The sequence below is a fragment of the Siphateles boraxobius genome, unplaced genomic scaffold (assembly GCF_051911475.1).
Source record: "Siphateles boraxobius isolate OS27281-9 unplaced genomic scaffold, OSU_SipBor_1 35, whole genome shotgun sequence".
NCBI lineage: Eukaryota > Metazoa > Chordata > Actinopteri > Cypriniformes > Leuciscidae > Siphateles > Siphateles boraxobius.
The window spans coordinates 5,133,189-5,156,834 of NW_027508975.1; the positions used below are offsets into that span (position 1 = coordinate 5,133,189).

Here is a 23,646-nt window from a genome sequence, read left to right on the forward strand (position 1 = left end):
TGTAATGTTTTTAACTTGTTCCATCCATTAAATATCAATGAACTTAGCAACCATGTTTTTAAAAACAAGTTAAGCAATTAAACTTTTCAATTTCAATGAATTGAGTTTTTTCATTATATACTTTTTATTGCAGGTCTTCCAGCCCTTGTGGTCGCTGTATCTGTGGGTTTCACCCGGGCTAGAGGTTACGGCACAGCAAGTTAGTAAGTATCACTGATGTAGTGTAGTCTCGCAAGGAAAATGTTGAGACGTTTATCTTTCATTAAGCGCCATTTTGATGGTTGCATCAAGTCTCAGGTGTTCTCAGGATGTTATTGAATGTGGAAAAGCATACGGAAGTTCCTACATATGCAGTATGTGAACATTGAGTAATCTATATTATAGTATAACATATGTAATGCAGAGACAACATATGCAAAGACAATGCAAAGACAACTTTCTCCATTGGGGAAATTTACTTCTCAAAGTAATGCATTACAATATTGTGTAACTAATTGTAAAAGTAACTAATTGTGATACTTAGTTACTTTTTTATGGAAAGTAATGTTACGTTACTTTTGCATTACTACTTCTCACTTGGGCTGCGCTTGCATTAATAACAACAACCATAAAAGTTATATTTTTAGCAAATGTAAAGGCCCCTTCACACCAAAGTGAAATGAATAAGCCTTAAGGCCTTTTCGCACTGGATTAGTATTATCTGGGGACCTCGTGTGATTTAGAAATCACCCCCCACATCTGAATTTCGTGTGGCGCATTCGTACGGGATAAGCAAAGCCTGTGATTTTACTCTAATTTTCTGACTTATCTCCCGGATATGATGTCAATAGGCTATTGCTTGGAAATGTCTTGTCGTTATAGGTCTAGCTGTATGATGTATCATAAACAGAATAATGTTCCTTACTGCATGCTGCTATACATGTCATCCATCCATTACTTTTTGTTTTCGCTCTTCTGATGATTTCAGCCTTATCTTTCTGCAAATTGTATAGTTGTGGTGTAGGTATAGCGATATGACCCAGCACCCAAATTACTATCAAAACACTCCAACGCAGCCTCCATTCTTCGCAAAATATGGATAAAAAGGCGCACAGGAAACAAAAACCTAGAAAAAAGTATATACGACCCCGCCAAATCACAGACATGCCGATTCGCACAGGACTAATATTATCACAGGACCTCGGTGTTCGAGGTCGAAATATGGTAGGTCACTTGTAGGGGAATTTTTACTCTACAAATTACAGAATTGGCCGATTCGCATGGGATTAAGATCCCAGACAACCTCTGCAATTATTACACATGACTAGAGGTCACCAGGTAATACTTATCCAGTGCGAATAGGGCTTCAGGCTGAAGGAATTGCAAATTCGTGCCTGTGAAGTTGAGGGCGCAGCTCGAACAAACATTTCAGCAGTGCCTCCATTGTGGATTGCAGAAGAATAGAATAATGAAGTGATTTTAAATGCATATAGCAGCCTATATTTATGTTATTTAATATATTTAATTATAGCAGGTTTACGTAATATTCTGAGTTTGCATTTCACTGTTTTTATTCATTTTGAGGAATACTGAATCTGTTTTTGTGCATTCGAGATGAGTAAATGCAAGTTTACTTTTAGTCTAGAACTACAATAACCATCATGTTTACACTGCGCACACAATACCTCTGCACTTACTCCCGATTTCTCTCAACATGGGGACAAAGAGGTGTCGGTCAATAAATGGGAAAACAAAGTAACTTGCATTACTTATTTGAAGAAGTAACTCAGGTATTTTGTTGTAAATTTAAAAGTAATGCATTACTTTACTAGTTTCTTGAAAAAAATATCTTCTACAATCAGATCCTCCCCTGGGCTATTCTTACTCTATTCCTATGGATTCCCTCAAAGTGGGGCCAATTTTCTGCTGCTCTGCATATAATGGTTTCTGTCTTTACTGCACCACTAAGCAATTGATTTAAGCCAGGCAGCTTTCTGACTAATCGGAGACAAAAGTTGAAAACAATGGTGTCCTTTGAAAGCTTTAATTGGATGTGTTTGACACATGGGTTACCCTCAAACCAAATGACAAATATTGGAAACGTTGCCAGGAAGTCAGTCGCCTTAGATAACCTCACCACTGGGCTGCTTACTTCTCTGCAGTCTTTCACATATGCATGCATGTATAATTGAAAGCATGTGTCTATAGTCCTTTCACAGCTGACACTTCACAAGGAAGTCAGAATACAAACTAGATTGAAATTGTTTGATTGTCCTTGACCAGAACATTAGCAAAATGTTGAAATAGCTCTATTAAAATAATGATTAATAATGCTTGTATATTAAGTATGACCTTCGAGATTTTGCAGAGCTGTTTGTGTAGAACTTTTATCAGGCAATATCTTGATCTGTCCATTAACTTTGCAGCTTTTATTTGGTATCATGAAAGCAATTTAACTATGTGATATTTTCAGAAACCTTACAAAGGACTATGATGAAGAGGTTGTATTTGAAATATCCTCTTCAGTTTCTTGATTTAGGGAACAAATTTGGTTGGAGTCCAAGTTTAATTTAATCTTTATTTGTCTGAAGAAAAATAATTTAAGGTTAATGAAAACTGCAATTCTTTCCCGCCAACCCCTTTTTTTCTGAAGCCAACACTATCTCAACTTTCCCTTGTGATTTTCTGTTTTATATTTCACTTTATCTCCCTCTTTCTCTAAATTTCAGTTGTTGGTTGTCTCTGGAAGGGGGGCTGCTCTATGCTTTCGTTGGTCCTGCTGCTGTCATTGTACTGGTAAGTTTCAGACTCTGCTTTCCCATTGGTTAGATTAGTAAACATGACCACCGCCCACTTTAATATGCACTTTAAATATATCACGCCTGCAGTCGGAGAGAAAAATCTAATGAGTCACTAATGAGATTAGAGCTGGGGCCTGTCTCATTGAAAATGTGTTTTTCATCAGTATATCATGTTAAAATGCGTGAGTGAACTTGATGAGCTTATTAGACCAAAGCGACCAAAGTGTGTGTATTTATATATCCTCCATCCCGGGTCTCAGGTGCTGTGTGTTTTCTGTGAGGTGTTTGCATTGTTTTTCATGGTCAGATGTGATTTGCGTTGTTTGTTTCTTGGTGGTGGCATAAAGCGACCCTCTCAAACAAACAACTGCAAATGAGATTTGGGCATCTGGAGATGCCAGCTCCCTCTTTGGAGAGGCAAATTTAATTAATGAAAAAATAATTAATCTTGCCTCCAGCAAATAGTAAAGTGGAGACCCGTTGTCTAAGCAAGCGCCTTGCATGATCAGTATATGAACGGCACTCGTAAACATGTTAGACTTGGTAGGTTCGATATGCTCTTGGACCCGGACATGCTGAGTATTGATTGAGCACAGGGGTCTTCAACAGGGGGCCCGTTACGATGATGCTGAAGGTCCAGACAATTATTGTTTCCTCTCAAATTATTTCTGGGTAGCAACTAGGTAAAACATTAGTTAATGCAAAGGCTAACCTGAATGTATACTAATTATTTTACAGCATTTATTAATCTTGGTTAATGTTAATTTGGACAAAAGCTTGGGGTCAGTTAGATATAGATTGATAATAAGAAACGCTTATTGAGCACCAAATCAGCATATTAGAATGATGAATATATATATATATATATATATATATATATATATATATATATATATATATAACAAGTTAACATCGTTATGATCACAAGCTGTAATCATTATCTAACATGCTTTACTGAATACATGATGTTTACTAACCACATAATTTGTATTGATTTATAGATGTTATTACTTTCACACACTGATCTCTGACTGATAATAATGTTTCATGTTTAATAATGTTTCCTGATTGTTACATTGAAACATGCATTTTCTTTGAAGCTGCTTTGAAACAATACATATTGTTATATAATATGCAAGCGCTATACAAATAAGCTTGATAGAGGAAGAGATTGTCAGTATTGTGACCTACAACCATCTGCCCCGCTGTTGTAAGAGAGAGAGAGAGAGAGAGAGAGAGAGAGAGAGAGAGAGAGAGAGAGAGAGAGAGAGAGAGAGAGAGAGAGAGAGAGAGAGAGAGAGAGTCATCTGTCATCTGCCTATAAACCTTCAAACTTTGAGGCATTTTTTAAAACTTTTAACCTTGAAAAACCTTGTTTTTCTAGTTTAAAGGTGTAGTTTTATCATTTAAATTCATTTTTATTATTTTTTCCTTGCATTGGAATTACAATTGCAATTCTGCATTTAATTTACTATTTCATTTCAAATAGAATTAAAGGTGCTGTATATACTTTTTTTGACTGTACTTAAGCATAAAACTACCACAATATGTTTGCAGAGATTTAAGAAACATGCCAAGGTCAAATACTTGTTTCTCAGAAAAACAATGCTACATCCACTTATTCTACTAAATTGTGTGTACCAGGTGGGAATGTCTTGTTTTTGTTTGGTCTGTTTGATCCCGCCCACTGCCAATTTACCCAACAGTATTTTGTCACCCCGGGTTGCCAGTTGGCGTAAAACACAGTGTATTGCAACAATGGAAGTCAGCGAACGAACTGGGTCAGAGATTGCAGATGCGTGTCCTCAATCTGGCAACACACATGAGTGTTGATTCTGCTGTACCCATTTCAATCGCTATCTGTCAATATTAAAGACTGTCCCTTTAAAGAGTTAGAATTCGAATTCAAAAAATCCTCAATTAAGTTCTAAATGATGTACAATCCCTGTTCTCAACTAGCAAACAACACTACTTAAATAACAAAGTAGATAACACTACTTGTATATCTTTCCTGCAGGTAAATATGCTGATTGGAATAGTGGTCTTCAACAAGCTAATGTCTAGAGATGGCATCTCAGACAAGTCCAAAAAGCAAAGAGCAGGGTAAGTGAAGGTCAAAGCAATGGCTATATGATACCCATCTATTTCTGGATTTGCACCAAGTCACTCATTTACCACTGGCCTGTTGAAGGTTTTAAAATATCCTGTCAAATATTTGTATGAGCGAAATAAATTACCCATGCACTCTCACACACACACACACACACACACACACACACACACACACACACACACACACACACACACACACACACACACACACACACACACACACACACACACACACACACACACACACACACACACACACACACACACACACAGACACACACACACACACACACACACAAACACAACCACTGAAAGTTAAAAAACATCAGACTGGAAGCCAAGATATGACAGCTTCATTAATGGACTTGTATTGATTTGCTGGCCTGCTAACCTCAGGCTAGTTCTCTGATAGCTCTGTCATTAGCTAAGTGTATATTCATTGTTCATGTAACTGCACATACTGACAGGATCAAGGAGCTCTTGTGCTTTTAAAACGCTTGTTCTGTTTTGCCTTTGTTTGATTGGACACAGAGTAGAGTGATCCATTAAACACTTGTGTTAATGAGTGGACCGCCACATCCCTCACCTCAAACGAGAGGCTAAACCACACTGAGAGATTGAATATTCCCATTCCGCTCCATGAATCCTCTACCCGGAAACTTCAAGAGTGTTCTCACCGCCCTCCATCTTTAATTAAACTACCACCATATCAGAAATACCCATTTTTAAGCGCAGTGCATTGTTTAAAATGAGCTCACGGGTCAACTGCTGTCAAGCTCATTGTGATGCATAATTGTGTTTTCGCCAATAGTACACTGAAGGCATGAGAACGGCCTTAATGCTTACAGTGCAACTGAATTAGTGTGCCTAATGGGTACAGATAGCCTCTCCGCTTTGAATGCATGCTGTACAAATGTCATTTAGATATGTGGCATTGCTTTGGTGGACCACCATACCAATGTCTTGGCTGGAAACTGTGGGTCTTACTAATTGAATGAGGAGCTAATCAGAGATCTGAGCTAATCCAATGACTTAATATTTGTAATCCCTCCAGGACATTCTGCAATTTTGCCGTAATTGATTTGTCTTTTTTATTTTCTTCCACTTTTCTTTTCCTGTAATGTTTATGTACAAGGGAGATCAATGCATATTGGGAGCTGCAATGGCTAACTATGGATTTTTCAGCTAGTGGCTTGTACATAAAAATGTCCCAGTGTTTAAATTCAGTTCGACTCATTTCTATATTCACACTCTCTCATGTTGTCTTTCACACTCTCTCATGTCATCTTCTCAGAACACTAGCATAAAAAAACGACTAAATTGTAATAAAAAAATGATTTGATCTACAATGGCTTATTAATGCACTAACACTAAAGTTTGAATCAAGTATATGTATATTCAGTAGATCACCTAAAGCACTGGAACAATGAATTCCACTCCACTCCATTTGATTTTAAATTATACCGTGTTCAACAAAAAACATTTTTTATGTTTTGGCTGTTCATTTACACAATGACAAATCGTTTGGAAGCCTGAAAACACAAACTTTTTAAAATGGGCTTCAAAGTGCAATTTTTTTAAACGATACCGTTATTGTCTCCATGTAAACTACAAAAATATGAATTTGTGAAAATGGTGACATCATGCGCATGCATATTACATGTTCAGTCTAGGCATATAATGTTCCTATACAAAGTGACATCGCAAACTACTGGCCTGCCATGAATAACACAGCGTTTGTAGTAATTTTCGTTTGATCCATGTAAACCGGGATCTTTTTAACAATATTGTCGTCTGCACGTGAAACTTTTCAAAAGTCAAAGGGAAAACGTTACTGGTTTTAGTACATAGTTGTCGTGTAAACATACCCTAATTAACTAAGTATGCCATTTATAAACCTAGTGTTGCCCTGAATACTGTAGCAACACTGAATCAACCAGTAGTGTGAGTTTATGTATATACACACTAGAAGTGAAAAGTTTGGGATTATTAAAATGTTTGGTCCCACTTTATATTAAGTGGCTTTAAGTACTATGTACTAACATTGAAATTAATAATTTGATACAAGGACTTATTGTTTACATACATGTTTTTACATTGTACTTATATTTAAAATTAATTTATGTAATTACATTTGTAATTACAGAGTTGACCCTTCCCTTACACCTTAACCCGCCCTTATACCGACCCATACCACCACACCTGACCATAACCTTACCCGTATCACATCTCAATAGCAAGTGTTTTACAATACAACATGAAGAGTGAAGACAATAACTACATTGTAGCCTACTTATTTTTCGATGTAAGTACATAGTAGTTAAAGCCACTTAATATAAAGTGGGACCAAATTTTTGTTATTATGATTTATAAAAACACAGGTGTTCAATTATTAATAATGACTCTTATTATTATCAATGTTGAAAAAAGTTTTTGCTGCTTAATATTTTTGGTGAAACCGTGATGCATTTTTTTTTCCTGCATCTTTTTATGAATAGAAAGTTCAAAAGAGCAGTATTTATTTAAAATATAACTATTTTTAAAATAAATTACATAAGAAGCAAAACTGTTTAATAGAATGTATTTGTTTCATTGGTGATTTTTTTTCAAATGGTTTTAGCATACATTTCCTTTATTTTAAAAATGTATCCCAATGCAACAAGACAAAACACATTTTTATTCATATATTCACACATTTTTATTGATAGGGGAAGTATTTGTTCTCCTTTAAATCTTTAGTGCCACTTTTACACCCCAGACCTTTATTTCTAAAGCTGAGGGGGATTGTAACGAGGTTCATTAAAAACTGAACTTCCTGGTTAATGACCTGAGGGAAACCAACCTGGACGTGCTGGTCTGCTTTCTAACAATGCCAAATCAAGGGTCACGAGCGGTATCAGGTGTGTGTGTGAGTGTGTCAACAGCGAGAGACTATCCTTCTCTCTGCATCAGTCTTACTCGTGTTTTCACACACAAACACACACTTCAGTGAGCAGCTGAAGTAGGTTAGTCTTTGCAGCTCCCATCTGCCTCATCTGCTGATTGTTAATGATCTGTGGTTGCATTCTACTGTGTTTCTCTCCGTTTTATCATTTTCCTGCCTTCATTGTCTCGTTCTCTCACACACACAAGCTACTTTCACGCTGTGACAGTCATTACAGATCTCACTCTGCCGTTGCTGTTGTTCATTGCTTAATTCTGTTCTCTTGGCATTACTTTAATTTTGTCTTTCTCTTTCTTTTTCCTCTCTTTTATGTGTTCCCTTTCCTTATGTACTTGTTTTGTTGTCATTATCAAAATATTCCATTTGCAATTCCTCTCCAATCTGCATTTAACCTTTTACCATCGTGCCGTTTGAATGTATTGGCATGAATGTGGGTGTATGGCTGGATCTCCCTGCTTTTGTGTGTCATATCAATCTCTTCCCCATGTGAATATATATATATGTGTGTGTGTGTGTGTGTGTGTGTGTGTGTGTGTGTGTGTGTGTGTGTGTGTGTGTGTGTGTGTGTGTGTGTGTGTGTGTGTGTGTGTGTGTGTGTGTGTGTGTGTGTGTGTGTGTGTGTGTGTGTTGTGTGTGTGTGTATTGGGTCCTGAAGTCCGCCGTTGGAAGCGCGTAGCAGGCTGCTCCTGAAATGCTCCAAGTGTGGCGTGATCTCCAGTACCGCCCTGTCCAGCTCTACCGCCAGCAGCGCCATGTTAGTCTCATTCCATATTCTCTTTTTGTCTCTTACTTTCTCTCTCCATATCTTTCCTTTTTTCTCTTTATCTCTCTAGAGCCCAACACTGACAGTAAGAAACAGAAACTCTTCAAAGAGCCACCCTCCTGTCAGCACACTCCAGAACTACACTGCAAAATCACTTTTTTAAATCTTTGCTGAGAAATTCCCTCAAAGAAGATCATTTAAGGCATTACAATATTATAAATAATTGAATAGACATTACAAAAATAAATTCTTTAAACGTTCATATATATTTTTTCAAACATAAGCCTACAGGACTCACTGCAAAACATTTTGCAATTGAGTTATAAAAGTGTCCAAGGGTTAGGGGCCATTCATTCAGTGCATGTTTTTATTTTATTTTATTTTTTATAATTTGATGTTTTTCTTGGCTTAGCTTTGCTTTTGTTCTTGCTTGTTTTGTTTTGTTTTGTTTTGTTTTGTTGCGTGTTCATATGCATCTTTTGCACTGCAAAAACCCTGTTCTTCAGCATTTTGTGTCTAATTGTGAAACATAAGGCGTGTTATTAAAATATTGTCATTCAAGTATATTATGTCTTGCCACACAAGCAAATTATTTCACTTGTATTTAGTGCAAAATTTAAAAACGTGAAAATAAGATATTTCACTGCATGCAGTAAGACAAAATACACTTGTATTCAAGATCCAGTCTGACTACAGTATGCTAATGTTGTAATTTTAGTTAATTATCTTATTTCAAGGATTTTAAATATTTAAACTAGAAAATCAGACAAAAATATTCCTAACAGGATTTTCTTTTCTATGTCTTCAGCTGTGTTGACTGTAGACTTTTGCAAAAACACACACATAAACACAAACACGGTGTGCTCTTTGAAGAGGTAAAGAACCAGAGTGTGGATCAAGGGCCACCTCTGATTCTTTTGGCTTTGGGTAAATTGGACTTCTCTCCTCTATTTGCTGGAGGGAGTCATGTTTTGAAATGATCATTAAATGAATGATATCGCTTCTCTGTTCCTCTTTCTCTTTGTCAATATTTATTTTTTGTTGTTCCTCATCTCATTCTTGATGTCTGCTTCTTTTTTTTTCTGTCTCAGCTATCTGTGCATAAATATGGGGCATGTGTGTGTGGCACCATACTACAACTTCCATTTATAGAAATTAATGAAGAGGACTTCCTAAAGGAAGTTTGGTGGACCATGTTCACATGATCCCACCAATATCCTCATTTCCTTTAATACCGGAGTTCCTGCTCCATCCAAACCCCATGCTTTCTCTCCACAGTTAGTTAGGGGAGGACTATTAAATTGAGTCATGCTATTTGACATTTACCAAGTCAACCTTGTCTTCCTATTTCTGCATTGCTCTTGTATGAGCATGAGCAATAATTTAGTAGATTTGCATATAGGAGCAAATCTCTGTCTCATTGCTAATGTCCGTCCCATTGCAGTCACATGCAGGAGACTGAGTCAGTGCAGCGTGAAGATGTTAAATTGATGCCCAGCTGTGGTGAGCCCTTGCTTCGCTGAGCTTAAGCAGACAAGTCCTTACTGACACCTAATATTTATCTAAATAGGCTCTGCATGATGCAGAACCAAAACACTCATGTAGCATTAGCAACATGTTGGGAATCTATCAGGGCATGTTAGCATGAGTGCTCAGCATTATGAACAGCAATTATTTGTGAGAGTAATGTGAAAGTGTGTCCTAACTGGACTGACCATGTGTGTCTGTGAATTAAATAAAAAAATAAAAATAATAGGTTACACTTTATTTCAATTCCACTTTTGATATTATACTATAAGTAACTTTGGAACTAAATGTCAACTAACTTTTATTAGACTGTTTGGTTAGGTTTAGGCTTAGAAGAATAATTTTACATGTTCTTGCAAAGTAACTTCTAGTCAGTAGATTGTTTGTTGGGGAGCATTAAAATAAATTCTTAGCAGATAATAAGCAGACCGTCTATAGACTGTATTAGTATATTATTACTCTGATGACTGGTTGACTGACTGGTAGTTGACATGTAGTTGCAAAGTTACTTAGTAGAATGTCTAAATTGGACTATTGAAATTAAGTGTTACCCAATAATAATGTCATTGCTAAATATAGTTAGACTTTATTTTACAGTATGTGTACTTACAGTGTACTTACCCAATAAAGTACTGGTAACATAAGGTAACTACATGGGTTATGGTTAGGTTCAAGGGAAAGTTCAGGGTTAGTACCTACCTAGTTATAAACCAGTATTGTAATTGCTATAAGTATTTAGTATGTACATGCGAAACAGGACTGTAAAATAAATTGCTACCCTAAATATTAATATCATTACCAAGTTACGACATATGTCGTTTATTTATAAATATGATACTTAAAAAATCTTCTACATATGGTGGGAAATTTGGTAACTGGTATGTTTTTAAATATACTCTCTCAATACTCAGTATGTGGCACACACAAAATATAGCAACCACTTGATTTGGGATTTCAGGTTGTTAATTATTACCACTCATTACGCATAAATTTACGCTGGATTGACTCTCAGTTAACTGTCAGTGTTGCTGTGCTGGTCTCTAAACCTTATCAACGCTCCATCAAAACTCTAATCGTGATAATAGTTGATCTTAATGGCTAATGATTCCAGGTGCAGTGATGTCACCACCTTGCTGAACGAAGGATGAAATGAATTTTGCTCTGTACTCTCTCTTCATAGGGCGTCATTATGGAGCTCTTGTGTTGTTCTCCCTCTGCTGGCGCTCACGTGGATGTCAGCTGTGCTGGCCATCACAGACCGCCGATCAACCCTCTTCCAGGTGCTCTTCGCCGTCTTTGACTCAGTCCAGGGATTCGTCATCATCACTGTGCACTGTGCCATGCGCCGAGAGGTCAGTGGTTACTTTTTTTCTGAATGTGAGATGAGACTAGGGTCTTTTAAGGATAACCCTAGCATCAGAGAGATTAAAAACCCCTGTCTTAGATGGCATCCTTTCCCATTACAATATTATGGGCCCTATTTAAACTTTCTAAGTGCATGGTCTAAAGCGCACAGCGCAAGTGCACTTAGGGTGTGTCCAAATCCACTTTTGCTAGTTAAACGACGGGAAAAATGGACGGCGTGCCCGGTGCATACGTCTAAAAGGGTTGGCCCTATTCTCTTAATGAATAATGGGTGTGTTTTGGGTCTAACGTGCAATAAACCAATCAGAATCTCATCTCCCATTCCCTTTAAAAGCCTGTTGCACTCGCGCCATGGCGGATCGCTATTTACATGGCAGATTTTGCAAGCGGAAAGACTGAACGCTAGTGAGGAAACGGATCTGCTCGTGCGCGTGGTTAAAGCAGCAGATCATCTACGAGACAAGTCGGATTCCACCCTATCTTTATTTACACAAAATATTAATCTTTTACATTGTAATCCTTTGATGTTTAATATTTGGCATGTTTATGTGCTGCTGCGCGTGCGTCCCTGTGTGTGTAATAACCAGAGTGTACGCACGTTGTGGACCTGCCTATAGGCACATATTACTAATGTGCCCTTTAAATAACCAGGTCTCAGTTGGTCAATGGCGCAGTCTATTTCAGTTGCCTTAAAATAGCAACGTAACGTCCCAACAATGCACCTGAAAACACCTTGTTTTCAGACCAGCCCGCCCATGAGCGCATAAATGGGCACTAATGCATTTGCTATTTAAATAACGTGGCGCAGGATAATGATAACTGTAATGATAACTTAAATGATAAAAAAATTAAAATGATAATTGCGTCAGGCTAAAACTAGTTGCGTTGCGTATGATAGGGCCCTTTGTGTGTGTGATTGGCCATAACATTATAAAAAGTAAATGTTGCACTGTTATACTGCCAGTCCTAGAGGACAGTCAGAGGTGTGTTTAAATGTAGACTGCAGGAGGAGTTTTATTTGAGTCCATTATTTTTCAGTCCACTTAAGAGTAAAACTTGGCTGAGACAATCAGTTTTTCGAAATAGCATGCACTACTTTCACGTTATAATGGGTTGATCTGAGCAGCCATAAATAAATCATATTATGGGTAAAACTATAGTCACACTTAAGCCAAAATGTGACAGCTTCAACTCTCCAGCATGTCCTGTGATAACTGTGGCTGACTTTCATGCATCGGGTAAATTAAAATATGCTGCGGGAGTTTGAGAAGGGAGAGAAAAAATCAGTTCCAAATCGCTAAGCCATATATGTTAAATCAATATCGCAAAACCAAAGGATTAGAGTAAAATAAATCCTGGTATTATTTTAGTAAATATATGAAAATCCCTGGCAAGGCTTTGATGTAATCCCTAATAGCTTTAGCAAAACAAGGGAGTGGAGTGGAGTTTGTGCACCGGATACTTGCGCTATGTGCAGTTTGATGTGCGAATTACGCTTTGAAATGGCTGAGCCAACAATGGAAAGGCAGTATTTGTGATTTGCACAGGCAAATGAGTGTGGGAATAGTTTGTTCTCATGCATTAGTGAAGATAGAGAGAGTCTAGAAGGCATGCCATCGGCTGTCACTCTGATACGTCTACAGCTTTGACTCAGCAGACAGTCATCCATAAACAAACTGAGAATGAGACCGTCTCTTGCTCTGTCTTGCGAAACAGCCTAGTGTTCCTGCACATCATAATTTTAGTTGTGGGGAGGGAGGCAGACTGATTACATATTCCGGTCTACGCCAGTGAATAGTGTTGCAGCATGATAACTCATGCTCAGTTGAATAGAAAGAGAAGGGATTTACTAAACAGTGCAGAAAATGTGCAGTCAATAAATAAAGTGTTTCAACAGCATATGTTTGATGTTATTCTGAGGCCGCCAGTAGATTAGTGTGTCATTTGTTCAGCGTGTAACCTTTGCAAACCGTAAAGGTTGTGTCAGATCAACCACTTGGGATATGTTCAACATGTTGTAGAATTAACATGTCTAAAATGTGCCTCCAGTGAACACTTGTGATGGGATTTGTCTAGGTCTGAGATCAGGCAAACCAAAAATGTTCTGAAAAGTCTGTTCACAACCATTTAAAAGTTTGGGGGTCGGTAAGATTTTTTTTTTTATGTTTTTGAAAGAAGTATCTAATTTTAACCAAGTCTGCATTTATTTTATTAAAAATAGTTAAATCAGTATATTTTCAAATCAAATCAAATCAAATCCTTTTATTGTCACACAACCATATACACAAGTGCAACAGTGGGTGAAATTCTTAGGTGCAGTTCCGAGCAACATAGCAGTATGACACGATGTGACGAAAACAATTACAGCAAACATCAGATTTACATAGATTACACATCTAATGTGCGCACAATTACTCACAGTACCATATACACTAACAGAACAATAAATAATATACAATGTACAATATACAACAGTTTACAATATACAACAATATACAATATACAACAATTTACAATATACAACAGTATACAAAAATACAAAAAGAGGTAATTATACATAGAATAGATACTCGTAAGGTGCAAATATATATATATATATATATATATATTATGTAAATGCAGTAGGTTATGTTGTGCTGTGTTGACAGTTAGAATGTTTATGGTTATTGATCATGAGGGATCAAGAGTTTAGAAATCTAATTGCTTGTGGGAAGAAGCTGTCATGGAGTCGGCTGGTGTGTGTCCTGATGCTGCGGTACCGCCGGCCTGAGGGTAGCAGTGAGAGCAGCCCATGGCTCGGGTGGCTAGAGTCTCTGATGATCCTCCGAGCTTTCTTCACACACCGCCTGGCATATATATCCTGGAGGGAGGGAAGCTCACCTCCGATGATACGGCTGGCAGTGCGCACCACCCTTCGCAAGGCTTTGCGGTTACGGCTGGTAGTATTGCCAAACCAGGCAGTGATGCAGCCAGTCAGGATGCTCTCGACGGTGCTGGTGTAGAACTGTGTGAGGATGTGGCGGTTCATTCCAAACTTCCTCAGCCGTCTCAGGAAGAAGAGGCGCTGATGAGCCTTCTTCACGACGGCCTCAGTGTGGACGGACCATGTGAGTTCCTCTGTGATGTGGACACCGAGGAACTTGAAGCTGCTGACTCTCTCCACCGGTGCTCCATTGATGGTGATGGGGCTGTGTTCTCTGTCGTTCTTCCTGAAGTCGACCACTAGCTCCTTGGTTTTGCTGATGTTGAGGGAGAGGTTGTTCCTCTGACACCAGTGCGTCAGAGTGAGCACCTCCTCTCTGTAGGCCGTTTCATCGTTGTCGGTGATCAGACCTACGACCGTAGTATCATCAGCAAACTTGATGATGGAATTAGAGCTGTGAGTTGCCACGCAGTCATATGTGTACAAGGAGTACAAGAGTGGGCTGAGAACACAGCCCTGTGGGGCTCCAGTGTTGAGGGTCAGTGATGAGGAGATGTTGCTGCCTATTCTAACCACCTGGCGTCTGTTTGACAGGAAGTCCAGGATCCAGCTGCACAGCAAGCTGTTTAAGCCCAGAGCCCGGAGTTTCACATCAAGCAAGGAGGGCACTATGGTATTGAATGCTGAGCTGTAGTCTACAAACAGCATTCTCACATATGTGTTCCTCTTTTCCAGGTGGGAGAGAGCAGTGTGTATTGTAGATGCAATAGCATCATCAGTGGAGCGGTTATTGCGGTATGCAAACTGCAGTGGGTCCAGTGAGGAAGGTAGAACAGAGCAGATGTAATCTCTGACTAGTCTCTCAAAGCATTTACTGATGATGGGGGTCAGAGCAACAGGGCGCCAGTCATTTAAGCAGGTGATGTTGGTTTGCTTCGGTACAGGTACGATGATGGACGTTTTGAAGCATGTGGGGACTACAGACAAGGAGAGGGACCAATTGAAAATGTCCGTAAAAACACCAGCTAGTTGGTTCGCGCACTTTCTGATGACGCGGCCCGGAATACCGTCTGGACCCGCGGCTTTACGGATGTTCACCCGACGGAAAGATCGGGTTACATCCGCTACAGAGACGGAGAGTGTACTAACCTCTGTAGCTTCAGCCGCGAGAACTCTCTCCGCGAGGGGGATGTTAGTTCCCTCAAATCGAGCATAAAAAGTGTTCAGCTCATCTGGGAGAGAGGCAGTGTTGTTCACTGTGGAGTTTATGTTTCCTTTATAGTCCGTAATGCTATTAATTCCCTTCCACATGCTTCTAGAGTCGGTGGTGTTGAACTGTCCTTCAATCTTGTCCCTGAATTGGCGTTTTGCTGCTCTGATAGTTTTTCGGAGGGCATAACTTGCTTGTTTTTGCTCCTCCGCACTCCCGGAGTTAAAAGCGGAGGTCCGCGCGTTGAGTGCTGCACGAACATCGCCATTAATCCATGGTTTCTGGTTCGGGTAAATCCGTATTGTTTTGATCGGAACAACGTCTTCTACGCACTTCCTGATGAAACATGTTACGCTGTCAGCATAAGCCTCGATGTCGTCATCAGAGGCCGACCGGAACATCTCCCAGTCCGCGTGATCAAAACAGTCCTGAAGCATAGAGTCTGATTGGTCCGACCAGCACTGGATCGTTTTGAGGGCGGGTGTTTCCTGTTTCAGTTTCTGCCTGTAAGCGGGCAGAAGGAGAACGGAAGAGTGATCCGAATTGCCAAAAGGTGGGCGGGGGAGGGATTTGTAGCCATCCCGGAAAGGGGAGTAGCAATGATCCAAAACCCGGTCCCCTCGTGTGTTAAAGTTTATGTGTTGGTGGTATTTAGGTGCTATTTTCTTGAAGTTGGCTTTGTTAAAGTCCCCGGACACAATGAACGCGGCCTCAGGGTGCGCGGTTTCCTGCTCGCTTATTTCCCCATACAGTTCCTTTAGTGCCCGGTCTGTGTCGGCTTGTGGGGGAATGTACACAGCCGTGATAATGACCGCTGTGAATTCCCTCGGTAGCCAGAATGGTCGACACAGAAGCATGAGAAATTCCAGATCAGGAGAGCAGAAAGACTTGATAGAATGTACGTGCCTCTGATCACACCAGGATTTGTTGATCATAAAACAAACACCCCCACCTCTGCTTTTACCTGAGAGGTCTTTAACTCTATCCGCTCGGTGCACTGAGAACCCCGCGGTTTCGATGGCCGAGTCTGGAATCTCAGCAGACATCCAAGTTTCTGTAAGGCAGATAATGCAGCAGTCCCTCGTCTCCCGTTGGAAAGAGATCCGCGCTCTCAACTCACAGAGCTTGTTGTCTAGAGACTGAACGTTTGCTAGCAGAATACTGGGAAGCGGGGGTCGATTTGCACGCCGTCTTACTCTGACGAGAACGCCGGCTCTTCTTCCCCTTCTCCGGCTGCGTTTCCGCGGCCAAGCTGCCCAGACAAAGGGCTCCGCTGCCGTGTTTGTAAACAGCGGGGCATCACTGAAGAAATGAAAGTCCGGTTTTCGGTGTTCGATTGCGGAACCAATGTCCAAAAGTGTTTGTATGTCGTACTGAATAAGACAGACAACATCCGAGACAAAAAACAAAAGAACTGTAAACAGAACAAACAAAAAACTACCATGTTGTGACGGAGCTCGCAACGCAGCAGCCATACTCGGCGCCATCTTGAACTCTATTTTGTGATGCAAAGCTGAATTTTTAGCATCATTACTCTAGACTTCAGTGTCACATGATCCTTTATAAAACATTAGGTTCATGACATTGAATTCATGAAATTAAAATTTAGATTTCATTGTATTTAATAAATTAAATTAATAAATGTGTTCAGTGGTATCACATTCAAATACACAATTTGACATTATAACCATTTGATTTTGTTGTTTATTTCTGGGGGCGGATTCAAACACTTTACCCAAGTCTATTGTAAGTTTCAGCTTATAGCCTAACCAAATATACAGGTCCTTCTCAAAAAATTTGCATATTGTGATACAGTTCATTATTTTCCATAATGTAATGATAAAAATTGCACACCAACTGAAATATTTCAGGTCTTTTATTGTTTTAATACTGATGATTTTGGCATACAGCTCATGAAAACCCCAAATTCCTATCTCAAAAAATTAGCATATCATGAAAAGGGTCTCTAAACGAGCTATTAACCTACTCATCTGAATCAACTAATTAACTCTAAACACCTGCAAAAGATTCCTGAGGCTTTTAAAAACTCCCAGCCTTTTTCATTACTCAAAACCGCAATCATGGGTAAAACTGCCGACCTGACTGCTGTCCAGAAGGCCATCATTGACACCCTCAAGCAAGAGGGTAAGACACAGAAAGAAATTTCTGAACAAATAGGCTGTTCCCAGAGTGCTGTATCAAGACCTGTATATGTATGTGTAAACTTTACATTTACATTACATCTACAAATACAAATGAGATCAGGCTGAGTTATGCAATATGCTCATGTTTCCTGAACCACTCCCAGAATGTGGTTCACTCTCGGAAGAAATGTGCAAAAATTGTACCTTTAGGGATACAACACCTTGTCACTGGGACAGTACTCTCAAAGAGATATCTCTGTACCTTGTTTACCCTCATAGTAGTACCTTAAGGGCACATATCAGTGTACAAAATTGTCCCTTTAGGGGTACTGCCGAAGTGACAAGCTGTTGAAACCTTAAAGGTAAAAGTTTTGCAAATTTTTCACTCCTGAAAGTAAATCAAAGTGCATTCCTCAGGCTAAGTTCACACTGCGAGCCTTAGTACTCAATTCGATGTATTGATCAGATCCGATTTTTTTTGTATAGCTGTTCACTTTGTTGTTTTAAATTTGGCCAATATCATATTCCACTGCGAACAGATCATGGTCCTGAACTGACCCGCATGCACTAAAGAACGATAAAAAGATGTAACGCAACACGATGTCATACGGAGGTAAACACAGAGGACATTAAAGTAAGTGATTATGCATTTATTTACAGTGTGATCTGCCACGGAAGCCAGCGAATTTATCTGCTGGCAATTTGAAAAAAACAAACAAAAATGAAGATACGGAAAAAGAGAGCAGTGTTTGTGTTTTGCTTGTATGAGCTGTACCTTTCGCAACTGTTTTGATAACCTTGGGTATGTAAATTCTTTGAAATTCTTTGAACCTGTATCTGATTTAGTACCACATATGGAAGTGGCACACATCGATTTTAAAATATCAGATTCCATGTGGTTTGTGATGTTCACACTGTCATAAGACAAACTGATCTGAGTCACATGTGAGCAAAAAAATTGCACTCTGAACGTAGTCTAAGACATCAGTTTACATCAGTATTTAACTCTGTCCTCTTGTGATTTTATCACCTGATGTGCATCCAGATAGTGTAAGAAAAGCTCAGTTATTATCTGCTGTGTCTTTGTTGGCAATAAGAACTCTGATCTTCCCAGTTAGGAGACACTGTGCTTTCACTTGGTCATTCTGTAGGCGTTTTGGCCATAAATTTATATGCAAATGAGTGGCATCCCGTTGCTAAGACTACACTGTCGTCAGGGGAAACAGCCTATCACGTTGTCTTTTTTTTTATGAAAGAGATTGTCTTCCTCGCTATTGTTGTAGAGCATATGCAACTGCTGTTCTGTAAACCCTTACTGCAGAAATGCAAACAGGCTCACTGCAGTGTTTTATTTTATAGATTACTAAAGTAACTAGATTAAACCAATAGATTCTCCTGAGTGAATAGAATCCTCTATTGCCTTTAGGATATGTACATTCATCATTAGTTCCATGTAAACCTTTACACGATTGTGGAAAGATATTCACCCCTCCTATTCATTTTTTTTTTCTAATAATGATGTAACAATCTTAAGAATCAATGACACTCTACATGTTATGCAGTGATGGATGACTATAATGAAAAGCAGTTAACAAAAAACAATAACATAACTCCTCTTCGTTAACACTGAATGGCTAAACAAAAATGACAGATATCGATTGTAAAAAGTATTTAATTATTATAAAATGTTAAAATCTGCATTGTAGAACACACTCTCACTCTCTCATTACATTTCAGTCGTATCCAACTCTTGCTGATTCTATGGTCCATTCTCTCACCATACTAACCTAAATGTTAAGCTCACTATGCTTATAAAATGCAGTTGACACTCTCTTTTATACCTGAACTAGATATAAACACAAACAGGACTGAAAACCATATTCTGTAGGGGTGTGAATCATCACTGGTCTCATGATTCAGTTTGATTATGATTATCATGTCAACGATTTCATTCAATATCACAAGGCATCACAATGCGTTGCAATATTTCTGCACATGGTTACATTTCCGTCAATTATTACAAGTAGTGAACTCTTTTTTATTTTATCTGCTCCAAGAAAGTACACTTCCTGTATGTAGTCAAACAAAATTTAAATCTGAACACAGCTGAAGACAGGAGCATTTAGAACTAATAAACACTAGTAAATACTAAAAGCACATGCAACTGTCAAGTAGAGTTACAATAACGCGCGCACACACACTCGCACATATGCACACACACACACACACACACACACACACACACACACACACACTCACTCACACACACACGCTATGGTAAAATAGTGTAAAATATTTGTATTACTTGCTTTTGTGTTTCAACTCTCTCCGCCATTTTACGCAAGTGAGACAAGCGCGTATGTGACGTATGACATCAGAGAAACTTTAGTAGGCTGATATCGATTATGGTCTATAACTGCATCTATGCACAATCATCCACGTCCACATCAGGATGCATCATAGAATCCTAATAGTCTGCTGCTGTGTAATTGTCATTATAGAGGTTTGAAATGATGATGTTTTCGTATTTGATTGATTGCTCTCTTGTTTTATATTTCATGCTTTTAGATTTCGATTTTGAGCCTCTATGATTTACTCTGGTTGAATCTCATGACTTCCCACCTTAGGTTCAGGATGCAGTGCGCTGCAGGATGGGTGGCTGCAAAGACGACAGTGAAAACTCCCCGGACTCCTGCAAGAACGGCCAGGTGCAGATCATGGTGAATAGCATTCCATTCCATCTCATCTCATGTGGAACTCGCAGAGGGGCGACTCCTCTCCTAAACAGCATGGGTTACTGGGTGATTGTATTTCAAGTGGGTGTTGTATTGTAAACTGGAGCAGGCGGCTCACCGAATGCGAAAGACTATTCTACAGAGGTTGCTGGTTAAAAATCCTGGCCAGCTCCCATCTGTGTCCTGTTTCCTTTAAAGAAGCCCTTTTTGTGCAGTTTCTTATATTAAGATAGAAGTTGTACAATAGTTGTTCAGTTAGAGACATAAGTGCTTAAATTCAGAAGCTTTTTTAATAGCATTGCACATATTAAAATGTTGTTAGGTCGAACTAGATATATACTATAAATAAATGGACCAATAATTATACTCCACTAGAAAGCAATCAAGCATGTCATTAACATACTTAGCACTTATAACCTTGTGGGGTATTTGAATAGTTTTTAAGCCCTTTACCCAGTGTCCTGCAGCGATTTGTTCGTGTCAAAGACCAGACTTGCATGTAGCCATGGTAACTACAGCAGGAACTCTCCAATTGTGTGTGTGTGTGTGTGTGTGTGTGTGTGTGTGTGTGTGTGTGTGTGTGTGTGTGTGTGTGTGTGTGTGTGTGTGTGTGTGTGTGTGTGTGTGTGTGTGGATAGGTTTGTATGACAGGGATAACTGCCCCTGCAGGTTTGCTCCACCTTTCAATTGCATCTCCTCAGCTCACCGCTCACTTTTTCTCTCTCTACCTTTCTCTTCGTTCTGCCTCTTTGCCGGCAGAGGTGCCCACACCAGCCAAGCCTCTACACTCAGGACCAGTGTGGGTCACTCCGATATTCACCTGGGTGCTGCCAAGGCTGCCACCCAACCTGCCCCGCCCACCTTCCTCTAGCTTTGGCCAATCACAGTCATGGACACAGCCATAACCACACCCATAACCACAGCCACAGTCTCCACCAGAACCACACTCAGACTCTGAACCACAACCACCTTCTCAATCACAACCACTCCCATGGCCTCAACCACAACCACATCCATACTCTCAACCACACTCTCGACAAGAACCACACCCTGAACCACAACCACATACATACACTCAACCACAATCGTGCCCACGTTCCCCGCCAGAGCCTAGTCCTGGAACAAAATCATATGACCGTACGTCTCTGAAATGAACGTGATTGCATGTGTTTGCTTTAGAGTTAGTGCTGTCAATTTTAGAGTGTAGCTGATAGCGTACTGTGAGCATATTAGCCCGCTAATTAGATAAGTGGCTAGCTGTCAGCAGATCTGACTTTAATTTATGTAGTCAAAGTAACTTCATTTCCATGGCTGTGCAGTATAAGTTTTGCATAGTTGCAGGTCTCTTTTCTTGCCTTTTCTTTTCAACTTAAAAATGCAGGTATATGCATACATATAAGTTGCTCTCACTGGGAATGCTTAAATTGCTCCACAGTGTAATGCCCTCACTTAAGCTTTGTTTTGAACTCCTTTGAGAGTCAATTCTTTTGGCAGCACTAACCAACACTGAATTCTAATTAAGGCCTGGAGTTAAAAAGAGCTGCTCTCGGATGGCTGTTTGCGGTTTACCCTGAGGGACGCAGTCATTTTGCGTCCATTGTACTGTTTTTTTTTTAAGAGTCCTATGCTCTTTTCATAAAAATCATATCCATTTTTTTTTCTTTTCTTTTTTTTTTTTTTTGTTTGTTTGGAAAGTCAACCCCAGCTGTGTCAGACTGCAATATGCTAATTTATTTTCACTTCGGATCAATGTAATTAGTGCTGGTGCTAAGGGATCTGCTTTTATTGTAGAGGTGTGTGCAGATGTGTTGCATTAGACTAGGACTTTGTCGAAACTGTGGGGTGATTGCTAAAATTAAAATTTTGTTTCTTTTTGATGGACTTTAACCGCCACATATACTGTCTGTTACTGCCCTCAGCTCCACCCTTCACCATGCCAAAGTTGTATGACTGTATGTAAATTATCAAGAACTGGCATCTATATTTATAGTTCACTTATGGATAGCATGTCGTTTGTAACAAGATTAAGTTATCTCTCCTTTGTCCTTCATTCACCTGCACAGACGGACTTTGAAAAAGATGTGGACTTGGCTTGTCAAACGGGTAAGTATTTCTGGACCCTCTATTATGCCTTTCACTATCGCACCTCTTTGCTTTCTCATTCTTGCACTTTCCTCACCGGTTCTTTCACATTGGCCTGTTTCTAATGCTGTTTGTTTGGTTAAGTTTGTTAATGGAAAGTTAACCCTGCACATCGTTGTCTCCCCCTCACCTGCAGAGAGAGGACACCCATGTAAGTCTTACACTTAAGTTGGCAATTTGTTTTAGACTAAAGTATTTTGTTGTTTTGCATAAATTGGCATACCAAATGTGCATTTTTGCTCTTTGATTGCCATACCCTCATCATCCTCAGCATACTAGGGCATTCATTTTAGCTTGGATACATTTTTGATCAATTTTATGGACGAGAAACTACCATTGTAATAATATTAACCTTAAAAATTAAAAAAAGATTTTTTTTTCTTCTTTAGGTATGTTATTCAAAATTCATTTATTTAAGTTTTTTTCCCATTTTACTTTTTCACCTTTTGACTGAGTTATGTTTTCTGTTAAATGTGACCTTATAAATGATGTATAAAATGGTTAAGCCTTTACGGCTGATGGTTTTTCCCTTAGAGGAGCTGTTTTGTGCATGGCTTTCCCTGCTATCCCTACTTAATTCGACTGAACTCCTGCTGTAGCACCAGTCTTTGCAACCGTCCAAATTTGCATGCTGAGAATCCTAGTTACTAACTCACCTACCTGAAAATGTTTGTCCTTTCTTGGCCTCACTGCCTTCTGCACCTTTGACCCTTTCCTGCTCTTCTGACCTCTGTGTTGACATGCTCCATTTCTACGTAACTGAGCTCATTTTCTTTTGTATCTTTTCCAATAATTTTCTCCACCGATCACATTCTATCCGCACCCACATGAATCAATCTTGCTTACTCTGTCACTGCTTCAACCTCTCTCCAAAACATCTGGGTTCTATACCTTTGGCAACTCCTGTGTAACCATCTTCCTTCCCTCCCCTTTTCTATTCTGTAATGTGTCATTTCACCATCCAACTTTCTGTTTATGATTGGTATCTCTCTCTGCTCTTT

General features: G+C 39.3%; 1 protein-coding gene across 24 annotated transcripts in view; it reads left to right on the forward strand.

Moving 5' to 3' along the window:
- Positions 1-23,646, forward strand: part of adgrb2 (adhesion G protein-coupled receptor B2) — a 341,068-nt gene that overhangs the window by 287,488 nt on the left and 29,934 nt on the right. For 13 of the 24 annotated variants that reach the window (XR_013190423.1, XM_077196031.1, XM_077196034.1 and 10 more), the window contains 8 exons: positions 134-203; positions 2,709-2,775; positions 4,798-4,883; positions 8,492-8,590; positions 11,307-11,478; positions 20,396-20,488; positions 22,567-22,606; positions 22,782-22,796. Coding sequence is in view for 23 of the 24 variants with exons in the window: in XM_077196031.1 (XP_077052146.1) it covers positions 134-203; positions 2,709-2,775; positions 4,798-4,883; positions 8,492-8,590; positions 11,307-11,478; positions 20,396-20,488; positions 22,567-22,606; positions 22,782-22,796 (642 nt within the window). In the remaining variant the exon portion in view is untranslated. Of the gene's footprint in view, positions 1-133; positions 204-2,708; positions 2,776-4,797; positions 4,884-8,491; positions 8,591-11,306; positions 11,479-20,395; positions 20,489-21,262; positions 21,781-22,566; positions 22,607-22,781; positions 22,797-23,646 lie in introns of those variants that run through there. The other 11 variants (XM_077196028.1, XM_077196033.1, XM_077196037.1 and 8 more) reach the window with 7 other exon arrangements.